Source organism: Pagrus pagrus (genome assembly GCF_965226575.1).
Source record: "Pagrus pagrus genome assembly, chromosome: 7".
Taxonomy (NCBI): Eukaryota; Metazoa; Chordata; class Actinopteri; order Spariformes; family Sparidae; genus Pagrus; species Pagrus pagrus.
The window spans coordinates 16,044,132-16,059,235 of NC_140191.1; the positions used below are offsets into that span (position 1 = coordinate 16,044,132).

At 44.3% G+C, this 15,104-nt stretch overlaps 1 protein-coding gene across 1 annotated transcript in view; it reads left to right on the forward strand.

The window, feature by feature from the left end:
• The first annotated feature begins 3,075 nt into the window (after positions 1–3,075).
• The window catches only part of itga8 (integrin, alpha 8), a 41,446-nt gene continuing 29,417 nt past the window's right edge, over positions 3,076–15,104 (forward strand). The window contains exons 1-9 of the mRNA XM_084357761.1: positions 3,076–3,460; positions 3,755–3,885; positions 7,195–7,295; positions 7,446–7,569; positions 9,581–9,642; positions 10,067–10,112; positions 11,932–12,057; positions 12,204–12,248; positions 13,598–13,641. Of these exons, the coding sequence (XP_084213887.1) occupies positions 3,279–3,460; positions 3,755–3,885; positions 7,195–7,295; positions 7,446–7,569; positions 9,581–9,642; positions 10,067–10,112; positions 11,932–12,057; positions 12,204–12,248; positions 13,598–13,641 (861 nt within the window). The 5' untranslated portion in view covers positions 3,076–3,278. The remainder of the gene's footprint in view (positions 3,461–3,754; positions 3,886–7,194; positions 7,296–7,445; positions 7,570–9,580; positions 9,643–10,066; positions 10,113–11,931; positions 12,058–12,203; positions 12,249–13,597; positions 13,642–15,104) is intronic.

The window sequence follows — 15,104 nt, forward strand, 5'->3', positions numbered from 1 at the left end:
CACACTCAACAATAATGTCTCTTTTCAGAAATCATGGCCTGGTTACTCAAGATTATCCACAGACATTGTAAACAGTTTCATTGTCCTGACTGTGGGAAGTAATCCTCAATGGCGACCTCCTCGGCTAGGCGGTAACGTTAGTTGTTTGCGGTGATACGGTTGAGGGTATTGAGCCCATTCACATGGCGACCATTTTCCTCTGACATCACACTCGGGGTGGGACACTCAACTGTGGTACCGCTGTGTTCCAGATCGCACGAGAACAGCGAGTGTTGCCATTCGACCATAGAGAAGGCAGACATCTCTGCAGCCAATATCTTCAAAACTCTTCGACTCACACTAAAACAGTCTCAAAAGGAGCTAAGAGGGAAAATATGTATTTTTTTTCGTCGGGGTGAACTGGCCTTTAAGTACCCCGTTCTGGCTCAGGACAAGAGTTCTTAACTCCGTGTTAATGCATTTGACTCTGTGTTTGTATAGATATCCCTGCTCCCGTGTGCATCTGTTCACAGGAGTGCTCCAATATTGGCTGCGTGTGTGTCTAATGGATTTGTCTAATGGAGAAAGGATGTGGGCCTAATCTGACACAACAATCTGCTTAACTCTCTTTATAAGTTTGCAAAGAGAGAAGAGGAACGTGGGCACAGAGTGTAGAATATAAAGCACTACTGTGAAACAATCAATCCAGAATGATCTGCAGTAAATCTGCGATCAGAACGCTTTGGCTGACTGACAGAACTTAACCCGAGCAACATGTGCGCAAACGTGTGTATTCCTGGAAATGAGATATCTGTGAGAATTACTGGATCTAAGACCGTGGAGGAAATGATTACAGACACGCTGAAACCGCATTAAGATGCTAGTTACCTGGCGTCATAACACAGCCGCAGTAAAGCCAAATGGGGCAGAAGAACAGAAATACGTTCTCCTGCTGCCTCCCCACTCCGTCACCATCACCACCTCTTTCTTCTTCATCAGTGAAAGTACAGGAACACATCTGTCTCCTGTGCGCTCATGTTTTGTAGACTTTTCCTCTGTTCATCTTAGATTTACATAGAAACAGCTGAGGAAGAACAGGCCCTCTCCCTCACTCTCTTCCCCCTCTCTCGCTCACACACACACACACACTTCACTGCTGCAGGACAAGCATCACATGTGTCAAGGTGAAGAAACTTTGCACTGATTAAGTAAAACAATAAAGGAAACAGGATAGATGAATTGATGAATTGATGGATGGATGGAAGGAAACGTGCTGAAGGTGGAGAGCAGGGCAGGTAGAGGGCATGGAGGCCAGAAACATCTCCATCTGGCAGGTCAAGGTTTGGGTTCTTCTCATACACTCTTTACCTCACCTTCTCACCTGGTTCTTATCAAGTCTGCTGACAGAAAACACACACTGAACGTAGTGCTGCCCCACTGCAGTTTTAATACACCACAAGACTGCTTATGGAGTTTCATTCATCACCAACATGCCTATAAAGCTTGGAAAGTCGGGTGAAGTTTTGTAGTTCACAAGGAGCTTCACAGCCAAGCAGTGACGCTGCAAACAACTGAAAATGGTCATAAAATGGTCTCTGGAAGCACTGAGATCCCACATGGATTTTAAAGACATTGTATTTATACCCATTTAAAGGTGCACTATGTGATTTGGGAGAAAAAATTCAAACTCAGTATTTTAGTATTCACAATATTAATGAGTTAATACAACATATATTTTTCCATAACTGAAAAAACAAGCTGTTCTCAGAGGAAAAGAAAGTCCCCAGAATCTATCCTTGAAGCAAGAAAGGTGGCAGGGTCCGCCACATATAAACAAAGTAAAACAGTATGAAACTGTGTTGTCTTTAAGGTCAGTTTGTTGGAGAGAGCTTGTTTATTTAGTTTGTTTAGGTATAGAAAATCAGTCAGTGAAGATCTTTCTCCTCTGATTAAAATGCCTTCCCCAAAAGTACATAGTGCACCTTTAAAGCTGAAATCAGCCTGTAGAAGCTAAGCTAAAAGCACCCCTTCTGAAGCGGGCTCAACCACGAGGGAGGGTGTAAATAACATCTTTTTAAACCAATTTTGGATCGTGGGGCTTCTGTAGATTTGAACAGTGCCCGTTTGGCTGTATGGAGCCATTAAACGTTTTGTTTTGGTTGTTTTTTTTAACGTTTTACAACAAGTCCCCATCTACTTCAGTTGTTTAGGAGACCGCTCAACACTGTCTTGCTGTGAAGCTCCAGAGATATTGATTAGCCTTCACAACTTTCCATCAGCATGAGGGCGAGTAGCTCATGTCCGAATTTCCATTTTTTGTGTGAACTTATCCTTTAATTCAAACCAACTTCCCCAGATTTCCCTGTAGGTTGGTGCCACATTCGTCTCTCTTCCTCTCTGCGCCATACACGCACAGAGAATGAGTTTACGCAAGCGTGCTGCGCTAAATAACAGCTCGGTCTGGCCTGTCACCTCCTTGAAACAGTTTTTACATTACAGGATATTATTTTCAGCAGGAACGAAGTATGTTACCTCTGAGGTTTAGGGGGGGAAATCGGCCAGTGTTGAGTGAAACAACGAGCGGGGCCAAACTACCCAAACTTGTACAGCTCAAGAGATTTCTGCCATAATAATTACTGACATAATTACAAGAGATTATTCTCAACGGAAGGAAATGAAGTAGTCTTTAAACGGTATGGTTGGACGAAGTGGCCAACATAAAGTATGGAGCGGTTTCTATTTATGATCTATTAATCTTACATGTGCGTGCGCGCCAATTAGTCTGTGCGTGTTTGTGTGTGTGTGTGTGTGTGCGCGCGCTTCTCTGAATTGATTTGAGAGAAGGTGGTTTTAAATCTGACTTTAATATTATTTATTGTTTCAGGGTGAAGTCTCCAAGATGTGCCTGTGCCAGAGAGGGAGCTGTGACGCGCCAGTCCCGTAGCGCGCTCAGATGTGGTCTGTGCCTTAATGTGTGTGTGTGAGTAAGTGTGTGTGTGTGTTTGTGTGTGAGTAAGTGTGTGTGTAGGGGGTAAAGCGGGGGCGCGGCTGTGTAGTCCTGTAGCTGAGACTCTGGACAGACCTGGTGGTTTCAGGGTGTCAGGAGGCAGTACTTTTTTGGGGGGGAAGCGCAGCAGAGCAGAGCAGAGCGCAGTGATCCAGTGACATCCAGTTGGCGGACTTAACCCGGGACAAGCCTACCTCACCTGCACGGAGGAAACTCTCTCTCTTTCTCTCTCTCTGTCCCAGTTCCCTCTCATTTTTGGGGGGAAAAGTGCGCAGCCGGCTGTTCTTTGAGGATGGAGCGTGTGTGGGACCGCGTTTCCTCCGCTGGGATGTTTATTCTCGGGCTGCTCTCGGCGCTGAATGGAGTTTGGAGTTTCAACATTTACGCAGGGCATCCTACGGTTTACAGGGGACCCGATGGGAGTTATTTCGGTTATTCTGTGGACTTCTACCAGGCTACCAGCGACAGCAACACGTGAGTGGCAACATCAGGACTGAAGTTGTCCCATTAGGGGTCTTGCAGGAGTTATGTACATGTAGTTAGACCTGCCATAAGTTCTCTACAAGAGACTCAATGGAAGAGAATTGGATCCAAATGATGTGATGTGAGAAAAAAACAAACATTTCAATGAAAAGAAATGAGGCTTCATCATCTCTGTAGCTGCACAAGACAGAGGAGGCAAAGCAGAATAATGAAAGCTTAAAGAAACTGAGCTGTATGAGTGAGCCACTGACTTCACACTCTCCTGCACCTCTTTCTCCCCTCCAGGATCAGTGTGCTGGTGGGGGCTCCCAAGGCGAACACCTCCCAGCCGGGCATCATGGAGGCTGGGGCCGTCTACTACTGCCCCTGGCCCGGACTCCCTGACAGCTGCAGACAGATTCCTTTTGACAATTCCAGTAAGTAACCTGACTTTTTTTTTTTTCCTTTCAGTTTTTGCATGTCATGGTTCAAAATGAATTCAAGACAGCCCTCCTGGGGGCCCCACTGGGTGTAAATATGCTCCTTACAGGCTCCTGTTTTAAAGGATTTCACAGGACATGGACATGAATAATTTTTCTATTATATCTGGACCGACTGTGAGACATATGTTCAACAATGTCCCTGTTTTATGAGGAGTAATTTCAGCGAATAACAGAAATGAAATTTAACAAGCGTTCATTGCGCTGAAGTCCAAGTGGTTCCTTTTAAAATCAAAGGTGGCCCCAGATGTTCCACCATTTGGACCCACTGGAGTTTCATAACCTGCGCGTCTGGTATGTGTGTGTATGAGTTGGCACACATGTTGCTGCATGAAAAAGAGAGATAAGAGGACATGTGGGCCTCATCAGCTTCACCCGACAGAAGAGGTGGCTGGTGCAAGCCTACGTCATGTTGTTCATGGTTTTCAATATATTATCATCAAGGGGTACGTGTCCAATCAGCCCGTGTTTGTGCGTCCAATGTCGCTGATGCACACTTTTCCATCTGAGTTGGTAGAGAGAGAGAACAAGTGGGAGAATGAGAGAGAGAGAGAGAGAGAGAGAGGTGGTGGGAGAGGAGGGGAGGGGGTAAAGTGTATGCACATGGGAATTTAGTTCCCCTTCCGAAGAAAGGGGGATTGGGTGAGGTCTGCTTTTTATTAGATCTTGAAAATGTATCCCTGTCTCCTTCCCTCTCTCTCTCTCTCTCTCACTCTTTGTGAGGGTTTCTATCATCGTCAAAAGAGAGATGGAGCAGGAACTGACCTTTTATCACACAGTTAACTTTGGTGGAAGCGGTTCCGCTCTTTGAGGTTTTATTCTGAAACAAATTAAAGCGATTCTGTCAGGAGAACTAATTTATCTGACAGGGAAATCAGAGAGAGTTGTAAACATAGATGAGGATAAGATCGAAGCAGAGTTAATGATATCAAAAGCTCAACACATATGGAGAAAGATTTGGTTGTGGATGAACATTAGGCTTGGGCCATATCCAAAAGTTTATATCATGATGTTGTTTCACCCAAATATCGTGAAAGATGATTATTTTACTAGTATTTTATGTTGATTAGTAATATGAAACTGAATTAAGTGTTTACCGTAACATAAATAAAGACATGTCCACTATGAAGATATACAGAAAAGGCACAAAATGATGGATAAAAAATCACCAGAATCCTCCTTATTGACGACCTCCACTTAAAACGTGTCCCTTGTGGATGGAGCTGCAGCAGCAAGTGATACCGGCATGTCACACACACTCTCCTGCTAATGAGGAAGCATGAAGGAAACAGCTGATAGCCGATCAGCTGATGCGAGCACATAAGCACATTTCTCTGTCTGAACTAAAGCGAGCTTCATGCAGATGAGAGTAAACCACCAACGTGAGGACCATTTTCTTTGCTCTCCCTCAAGTTAATCACAGGTTCCTTTTCACAGAGGGCTGAGTTTTAGTGTCAAGTGTTTTAGGAGAAATTTCAGGTTTGGAGGAAATAAGAATAAACATAGAGGAAGAAATGTGTGCACAGTCGTGTGTGTGTACCTATTCACTGGAATGAGTGGGTATGCGTGAGGTGATTGATGACAGTGGCCACGGTGGATATTTCTAGAGTTACAGCAGATGCTTTATTACAGGTATGAACCAGACAAAGACACACACACACACACACACACACACACACACACACACACACTGTACAATATGTCAGCACAAGTGGTGACCATCTGTGTGTACTGTGTTGTCTAATATCCTTACATCAGCTTCACATGTGCCTTATTATGTGTGTGTGTGTGGGTGTGTGTGTGTGTGTGGCTTCAGTGACGTTATGCAGATGTGTCAATGCCGCTGTAGCAGTGGGGGTTGAGATAGGGATTGATATGGTGATAGGTGCACATTAGTGATTGCATGTCCATGATAAGATTTTTTTTTTTAAAAACATGTGTCGGGTTTCTACTTGCTTTTTACTGTGCCAGAAAGTAAAAAATGCACAAATGATACAGATATTTAGAGAAACAAAATATCTATAGCTCTTTCAAAGAAACTTATTGCAATCTTGCTCTTTTCTCAGTCCTTGGCTGTGGCCTCAGAGCCAGAGCGAACACAGTTGGGTGTGTCTGTTAGAGTTTCTTCATTCACTACCTTCAACCACAGTTTAGACACTTAAGAAGAACTTTCTTCAACTTATGAGCCTGTTTCTTTAACCTTTAGGTCCCTGGTGCTGCTTTAGATTAGAGTGATGGGCTTTATTATTCTATAAAGTCGTGTTTTTTTTATTAGATATTGGATTAATTTATACTAAAGCATGCAAACACACAAGTTGAAGGAGGTTAGGCCTACCATACATCCTGTAAATGATGGTGACAAGAAAGAGGTTTAGAGTCAAATAAACTCTATAACAAACTCCCTCAGAGGAGATCTATTATATATTGTTTTCCTCTCCTTCAGTGTTTATATATGTTCTTGTGCATGTTAAAGATATTGAAAGTTAAAAAGATCCGACAGAAAACGCTGCTCCTGAAACGCCTCGTCAGTAGTCCCGCCTTTAATTCCGTGACTTTGTGACAGTATGAGAAAACTGGTGTTTTTGGAGCATTTAAGCATGTCAACCTATCCTAGCAGTGACAAAAATAAAATTATGAACCTGAAAATGAACATAACATGTCTCCTTTAAAAAGGCAGAAGAAAATCCACTGTACACCTGCCTTTTTGCGTTTATTGTCTGCCTCTAAGTGCCTATTTTAGTGTGTGAGCATGTGCTGAAGGAAGGTGTTTAATAGTGAGGGGTCTGCACGGCCCTAAAGAGCACCAGCTGGTCTTTAATAACGCTGGAAAATATCCACAACAGAGTAGAGACACACATGCACACCAAATCTGACACTTTATTGTGAGTGGGCTGGGAAATGCTCATAATGTGTGTCTGGGTCTGTGTATGTGTGTAAGTATCTTAAGTGTTGTTACATTTTATGGGAAAGGCTTTGACTGAGAGAAGAAGCATCGTGACAAATGTCTGTTTCTGGGGGGCAAATGGTGTTTTGATGCTCGTTACAGGCCTGTTTAAGATGTTGCTGTTTGTTCTTTGCTTATCAAGGACAAATGCTTTCCATTCACACAGGCGGAGCTACAGGCCTGGATCCACATTACCACAGGCAATATCAGCTTTTACTGGCACCACTATGAAATGTCTCTTTCATTCGCTTTTTTTATGTCTTTTCCACTTCCCGTCTCTCTCTCTCTCTGTCTCCCTCCAGATAACAGAATGATAAAGGTAAACGGCACCAGAGAGCCTCTGGAGTTTAAGTCGCACCAGTGGTTTGGAGCATCTGTTAGGACGCACAAAGGAAAAGTGGTGGTGAGTAGACACGATGTCTGATAATATCAGATATGTATCATCGGTGTTATCTTACATGCTTGAAAGTTATAACTTACAAACAACTTTTAGTTGCCATTTAGGTCAGTATTTCTTTAAATCTTGATAATCAGGGTGTTGTCTGTTTTTTAGGCGTGTGCTCCCCTCTACCACTGGCGGACGGTGAAGCTGAGCGGGGAGAAGGACCCCGTGGGGACCTGCTATGTGGCCGTCCAGAACTTCAGCGCCTACGCAGAGTACTCACCCTGCAGGACCAGTGAGTCACCCCGCAGCCCCGTCTCCAGCTTTTTTACTGCCGTCCAAATCTTAGCCTGTCACTGGCCATAAATTTACTGTATTCAGAGTCTTCCTTTATTTTAATGTACTGTATCTTTCATCAGGGTAATATGTCATAATATGTCATAATGTTTAAATACAGTGCGCTGATTTTTATGTCAGACAATAAAAAATCATGTCTAAGCTTATTAAAGGGTCAAGTTTAAAAGTTTAAAGGGTCTAGATTACACACAATAAAACACTTTTCTCGCTTGCCTCTGATAGTATCTAGCGATGCGATAATTTTAGTTGTCCAGTTGTTTTGTGGTATTGTAGTAGTATATCTAAAGAATTCACTCAGCCTATTACTCAGAATAATTCACAGAGTGGACTATTTTCATTTAAAACTATTATCTACTGAGAAAATTGTCACAATTTAAGCTAAAAGTCAATGCAAAAAAAACCCTGCAAAAATCCAAAATCCAAATGTGTAAACAAGAAAATGGCAGTCGACAAAAACTGGCAACAAAAAGGCCGGCAAAGGAAAATACCAAAGCAATACAAAAACTGAAGACAAAAGAGAGAACCACAAGGAACAAATCAGGAACGCAGGGAACACACAAAGACTGGGGGAACAGGCAAGAAGAGCACAGGAGATACGTGGACGCAAGCAGACGAACAAACAAAGAGCGAGGAACCAACACAGGCTTAAATACAAACTAAACTAACGAGGGGATGAGGAGCCGGTGGAGAGACACTTGGAACAATTAGCAGTTCTAACAAGGCTGACGTGAGACAGGTGGGGTGGGGGGAGCACAGGAACACAGGTGAGCAGGAAGTAGAAAGTGACAACAAGACACAAAAGGATATAACTACAAACCAAACAGGAAGTCAACAAACCGAAAAAAAAAACCCAGACCGTGACAGAAATAGTCCCACTGAAAACTCTGAATAGCATGTTTTTAAGTCATTTGTGCTTTCCACAAACAAAATGTCATTCTCTTCTATTTTATTTGGCAGAAATCTCAAAGCTAGATGTCTCAAAACCCGGCCAAAGAAAACCAAGACTATCTCCTGTGGGGAGATGTGTATTTCTTTACATGACTCAAGCAGCTTTTCTAATATATTACCTCAACTAATGTTTTACAAGTTGCCACAGCAACCTGATATCCTGTCTCTCTCGCTGTATCTGTTTCTCTCTCTGGTCCTCTTCTTCCTGTCATCAGTTCTATTAATGGGATTCATGGGATTTTCTGGCTCCCTGCCCCCCGACCCTCCCAACTTAATCTCCAGTTTTTTTTCTTCTTTCTCTCCTACTTTCTTCCTGCGACCCCTCTCACCCTGTACTGTGATAAAAAGGCACCAGCAGAGTACGATAAGGAGAAATGGAGGCTATCAGGTGGCACATCATAAACAGCGGATCAAACACAGCTCTTATCATCCGACTCCATCATCCGCTCTGCATAAAAATCCCCCTCACGTACACACACACACGTTCTTACTCACACCCCCGCTGCTAAAAGTTGTTAAGGATCTCTATTTTGTTGTTTATGTCAGTTCTGACCAATCAAGACTGGAATAATCACCTTGCAAACTCAATTGTTCTCAAGAGGCGAATAACGCTGCAGAGGAAATATTTGTTCATCTCGACATCAATCTACGACACTCAGACTCCTTCTATAACTCGCACTTTGTTTATGTGCGCACGTGTGGAGTCACGCATCATTAAGTTTCACCTCAGGGTGCCTCTGAAACGGAGAACAATTTATTATGAGCACATACGTTTTGCGTGTTCGTGCGCAGTTTGATGCAGCGATTTAAACAGAAACACACCTCAGCGGTTCTACATTTGAATGCTTCTCTTCATGTTGCGGGTTGTGTAATTGTTTCATCTGATAGAGGTAATGCTCTCTGCAATGTTAGTTGAGTGCTTTGTTCCAGAAAATGTTTTTTAACAATTAAGGTGCTGGTTCTCGTGTTTGAATTACGTGTTTCACTGTTGTGTTTTTCAGGCGATCCGGACCCAGAGGGACAGGGGTTCTGCCAGGCCGGCTTCAGCGTGGACTTCACCAAGGTAGTGACTGCAGCAATGACCCCCTTGCACACTTCTCGTCCCCTCTCAAAGTGCAAACAGAGAGTTTTCTTCAAACACTCCCCTCAGAGATTTATGGACACGGGGAAGATGAGAGCGCACGCGTCCCTCGAGGAGCCTGCACTCCTGATGTGACCCATCGCCTCTGAACACAATAGACCAAACACGCATACACACATAGACATTCTTTCACTGTATAGTCAATGTGAACTTTGATCTCTGTCTCATAGTCCAACTCTAGCCTCCTGTACAGGAAGCTGTCATTCTCCACGGGATGTCAACAGGCGTGACAGCAGGAATCATATGTGCACTCATATGCTATATACCCCTGTAGTCTCACACAAACACGCGCTCACACTGACACATCTGTCACATGACTAACCTTAACTAATTGTGTTTGTTCCAGGAAGGAATGCTGGTAGTAGGAGGACCTGGAAGCTTTTACTGGCAAGGTAACCCCAACAACAGTGTAAACCTTTGTTTTGTCTCTTCTCTGCAGTGATTTCATAGATGGGAAGGTGTTCAAATGAGAGATGAGTTTAACAGTCAGATCAGCCCACATACGCACACACGCACACAGACGCGCTTGCCAAATCTGCAATTTCATTACAGGAGTCTTACGAAGGTGAAAGTGGAAAGAAATGTGTCTCTTTCTCTGTCTTTGCCGCTTTCCTTGACTTTTTCCCCTCCCGCGCTCCTTTACTTCATAACACTCTCCGTCAGGGAGCAGGAAGTGGGTGTTTGGGCTCTGTAATGAGCTGATCGGGGCGTAATGGAGTGTGGAGGAACTGCCCCTCTGCCCCCTGATAAAGTGCAGAGGGGCTTGGAAAAAGCTTTGAGGAGACGCCACACAGTTGAGAAGGACAGAGGAAAGGTGGGGAGCGTTTAAACGGCGGGAGCAGGGAGGACAGCGGGAGTGATGGAGGATTGTTAAGGAGATGACAGAAACACGTTGCAGAGAAAGTTGAGAAGTGAGGGAGTGAGTCAGACACGGCGAGAGAAGAAGAAAGATGGATCTTCTGCTTGATAAAAGCAGCGCTGAGGTCAGCTCGCTCGCTGGATGTGAGGGCCGAGTCTAAGCAGAGGGATGAAGTGTCTTAATAGGTGTAGACACAGCTAGAGTGTGTCAGAGTTCAGCTGTTGGAGTGGAGCGATACTCCCCCGGCACCAGGTGTGTGAGAACATCCAAATTTAGAGTTCTGCAGCTGGAGACGGTCACTAATCAGCTGCACAAGCTAATTTCTCTTTCCCATCATTGTCTGTCGCTCCACCGCACTTCATTTGTCCAGGAAACGAAAGAGTTAGCGAGAGAGAGTGCGTGTTTTCAGAAAGTGGCTCTGTGATGGATATTTCATAACTGTTGCGCAAATTTATGTGATTTCGGGGTTATTGCTTTGGCATCCCTGCTGTTATTACATATGGTTGAAGAATGAATGTCCCAGCGTACAAGACCGCACTAGACAGCCATCACAGACAGCCTAATGGACTGCTCCCGCTCTGTGCCCTCAGCGTGGCAAGGCTGGCTGCCTCCAGTTAAAACACTTCCTCCGAATGTTTATAAAAGCACTCAGCCTGGATTTTATGGCCTCTAATATACAACGATTATCCACAGCCTTCAGCCTGAGTCATCGTTTAAAAGGGGGGGGAAAAAAGCACTTTTATATACAGTCTTGTTATCTCTGGGTGTAAAGGACGTTTCAAATTAGCAGCTGTGACTTATGAGCAGTGTCTCATTAATCAGATAGACGTTTAATGATGAGTTGAGGCGGTGATATGTTATTCTGGGAGATAAACTCATAGAGAGAGGAGAGGGTTTGAGAGGGCACATTTCTCTCCCTGCCACGACACACACACACACATTAAGGAGGATTTATGGGAGGTTGAGGGCGGCCGTAGATAAAATCATTTGTTTGCTTGACCTCTTGTTCAACACCAGAGGAAGGGTGTTGTTTGTGCGCGCTCACCTATAATTCACAATCCACGCTGCGGAGAGGACAGGCGTTTTCTTTCTTTAAGGTTTTAAAAGGAACAGCTAGTCCTCTGCCAGCGATGTGTTCTAGCTTTCCTCAGAGAAGACTTCTTTGTGTAGTTAGCTCTGTGTGCAGGCGGTCCAGCAGGTTTCTATCGCAGAGGGCAGCGGTGCTCCCTTCATGGGGTCTGAGCTGAACAGATGTGACTCTCTCACCCTGAGTTGTTTGTTTTTCTCTATCTATTTATCCCTGTGTGTGTGTGTGTGTGCATATGTGTGTGTGTGTGTGCGCGTGAGTGCAGGTCAGGTAATGACAGCGGGGATAGCTGAGATACTGAACGGCTACTCTTTGAAGGCGGTGCTGAGACGTGTTCCAGGAGAGAAACACACCAGAGCTGCTGAGGACACACACGACGACAGCTACCTTGGTAACATGCATTTACAAAACAAACACGCGCACACACACTGCGACAACCGTGTTGATCTAAATAACGATCAGAAATGACATCACACGAGTCACTTACAGTTTACGAAGACTTAATTATCTTCATGTGCGACCCATTTCTCTCTCTAGGTTACTCTGTGGCGGTGGGAGAGTTTACAGGAGACTCTGAACAAGGTGAGAAAGCCCACAATTCATTACAACTAACCACATGTTGCACCAGAGAAATCGCTCGCTGCCAACATCGGCAACACAGTCGCAGCCGCACAACACTCTCCCCAGCTGGATGCCAGGAGGAGCACTGTGACGGGTGGTGCGGGGTGAGGGATAAGGAGTGGACAGCTGTGTGACAGCGCCTCGGTCTGAACTCCGAGGCAGTAATGAGAACTGTCTCTGCATGTCTGGGTCGCGACCCTGAGGGGACAGGACTTCAGGAACCACTGATAAAGGGATTTCCTCTCCTTCATTCTGACTGATTAGAATGATTAGTGGCAGACCCCTTCAGATCTAGAGTGGGTCCGGAGTCTCTCGTGGACTTGAAATATTAGGTGGAAAGAGAGGCATGCACGCCACACTCCATCATTTTATTAAAGACGTGCAGGTGGGGGAAAGTGCCTCTGAGTTCATCTCTGTTGAACCTTGAGAGGCCAAAATAAATTCATAGAAATCATTTTATTTTTATATTTTTGGTGTCTTGCCAGTGGCGCAGCATTTTGATTCAGGTGCTGCTGATGTTCATTCCCACGCCATCAGTTTTGCCAGTAGATGAAGCACACAAGCAACATAAAAGCACAGCTCTTTTATTAAAGGAAATCTGTCCCACCGCAGTCATACTACAACATTTTCTAAACTATTGTTTTATTACTTTCCCTTCAAACACAAGCATGAGACCCTGCATGCCTCCTCAAAGCCACTCCAGCTTCCCATTCATAATTTCCTGTCTATCAGAGCCCCTTTGCTAATCACCATTTAGTGGGATCTTTAAGTTTACATACCCCCATACCAACCCCGCAAAGGGCCCTGAGCCGCCTCCGGCACAACACATGTCAGAGAGTCTTAAAGCGAGCCATAAGAGGTTACACATGCCCGCTGTTGTGTTGTGTTGTGGTACTAAGCTTGTTGTGGTCTTGTTCCCCCAAAACCCTCTTCAGACCCGAGAACTGGTCGTAACTGGGAATTCTGAGTGAAGATGGAGCTGGGAAGTGCTGGTTTATGGGATCGTGGTTGAGTCTTTTGGGTAGAGCCGGAGGGGAGGAAGGGGGAGACTCTGTCTGTCTTCTCTCTCTGGGTGGGTCCTTCAGATCGTCCCTAAAAGTTCACAGCGCCGCACTCATCAATCAATACACGACCAGAGCTTGAGCACCTGATCACTCAGTGTGTCCTCAGCGACACTTGGCCCTTCTGACAGGGTGGGCTGGGGAGGGGATTTTAGGGTTAAAGCCTTTGAGAAAAACCACCGTCGAGCCACTTTTCTCACACATTGACACATGCTAATTTAAGTCTTTCATTATTTTTACGTTTCCCAGAGCTGATAGCTGGAGTCCCAAGAGGAGCACAGAACTTTGGATATGTGAGTATACAGTGGAAACTTACAATAAGTAAAAAATGTGCCGGTAGAACAAGTGAAAATTCACTTGTGAGGATTTCACATCTTATTTTACTCATACTTGAGTAAAAGTCAAGATATGATATGAGTGTTTAAATTTTACTTTGGTAAAAGTGAAAGTCACCCACACAAAAAGTGCTTTAGTAAAAGTCTTAAAGTGTCTGATATTGAATGCACTGAAGTACCAAAAGTACAAGTAAAATCATAGTAAATCATACATATTTATCTACATGTATGTATATTCTGTATACTATGGGTCTGGCAAATTATTGGATCCGATATTCAGTATTTTTCGTGTAACTGGAATCGAAAAACTAAAAAATGCACTACTTTGTCTCTGATGCAGCATTCAGTCTTCAAAAATAACTAGCAACTATAGATATAAAATAAATGCAGTGGAGTAAAAGTACAATATTTGCCTTGAAATTCAGTGGAGTGGAATTATAAAGTAACAGAGAACCGAAATACTTACGTATCTCAAAATTGAGTTAATGTACTTAGTTACATCCCATCACTGTTAAAATGTTACATTTTAGGTTCTTGTGTCTTTCATTAAGGGTATTTAGATATTTTTACTCGAAATTAGACAAAAACTCCTGGTAAGATTTGAAAGTTTTGAAGAAAAATTCAACAAAAAGGCTCACAGGAGAGATTTTGGTGCGAGGTTAGCAGAAAAGGACTTTTCTTTTCAAGCATAACGAATGTAGAGAATCAAATGGTCACAGTGGTCTGAAAATGATAATCGTATGTCACGGCCTTTGCAAACTCTTCACACCTATGGGTGATGTGTTCAACAGCACGGCAAAAAGCACATCTGCACGCTGTGAACCTGACATTTCAAGATGTACTTATGTGTGGCAGTCTATGTGAGATAAGAAGTGCAGGAGGGATCAGAAGTAAACTCCTCTAGACTTGTCTGCCTTTACTGTTTCATATGCAGCTTTCACCATGCACGCAAATACAGTGTGTGCATCTGTGTGTGAACTGTGGTGTGTCTCGTGTTCTCTTATGGGAACATGTCCCCAGGGCTGACTGTGTCAATCCTCCCTAATGACACACGGCTTCCGCTGCATGTGGAGGGCAGTGACCCCACCTAACCCCACTAACCCTTCTCCACACACGCCTGACCCCTAACCCTAACCCGCAGTGCAACCGCGAGACTCATCACACTCACACACACACACTGCAGCAGTTTCTGTCTGGACGTTGTAGCTGGTGCGAGAATGCTCCTTCCTGTACAGACAGTGCACTGTGAGTGTCACGGAGGAGGGGGGCTCGTAGCTCGCAGCAGGAGGCGTCTTACGAGGGATGCACGTAGGCCACGTTAGACGCTGTCACCCGTGATCAGGTTTCTTCTGTGACCAATCTGTGACAACTCGGAGCACTCTGATTCAATATTTGTGTTTACACATCCTCATCTGTCTGTG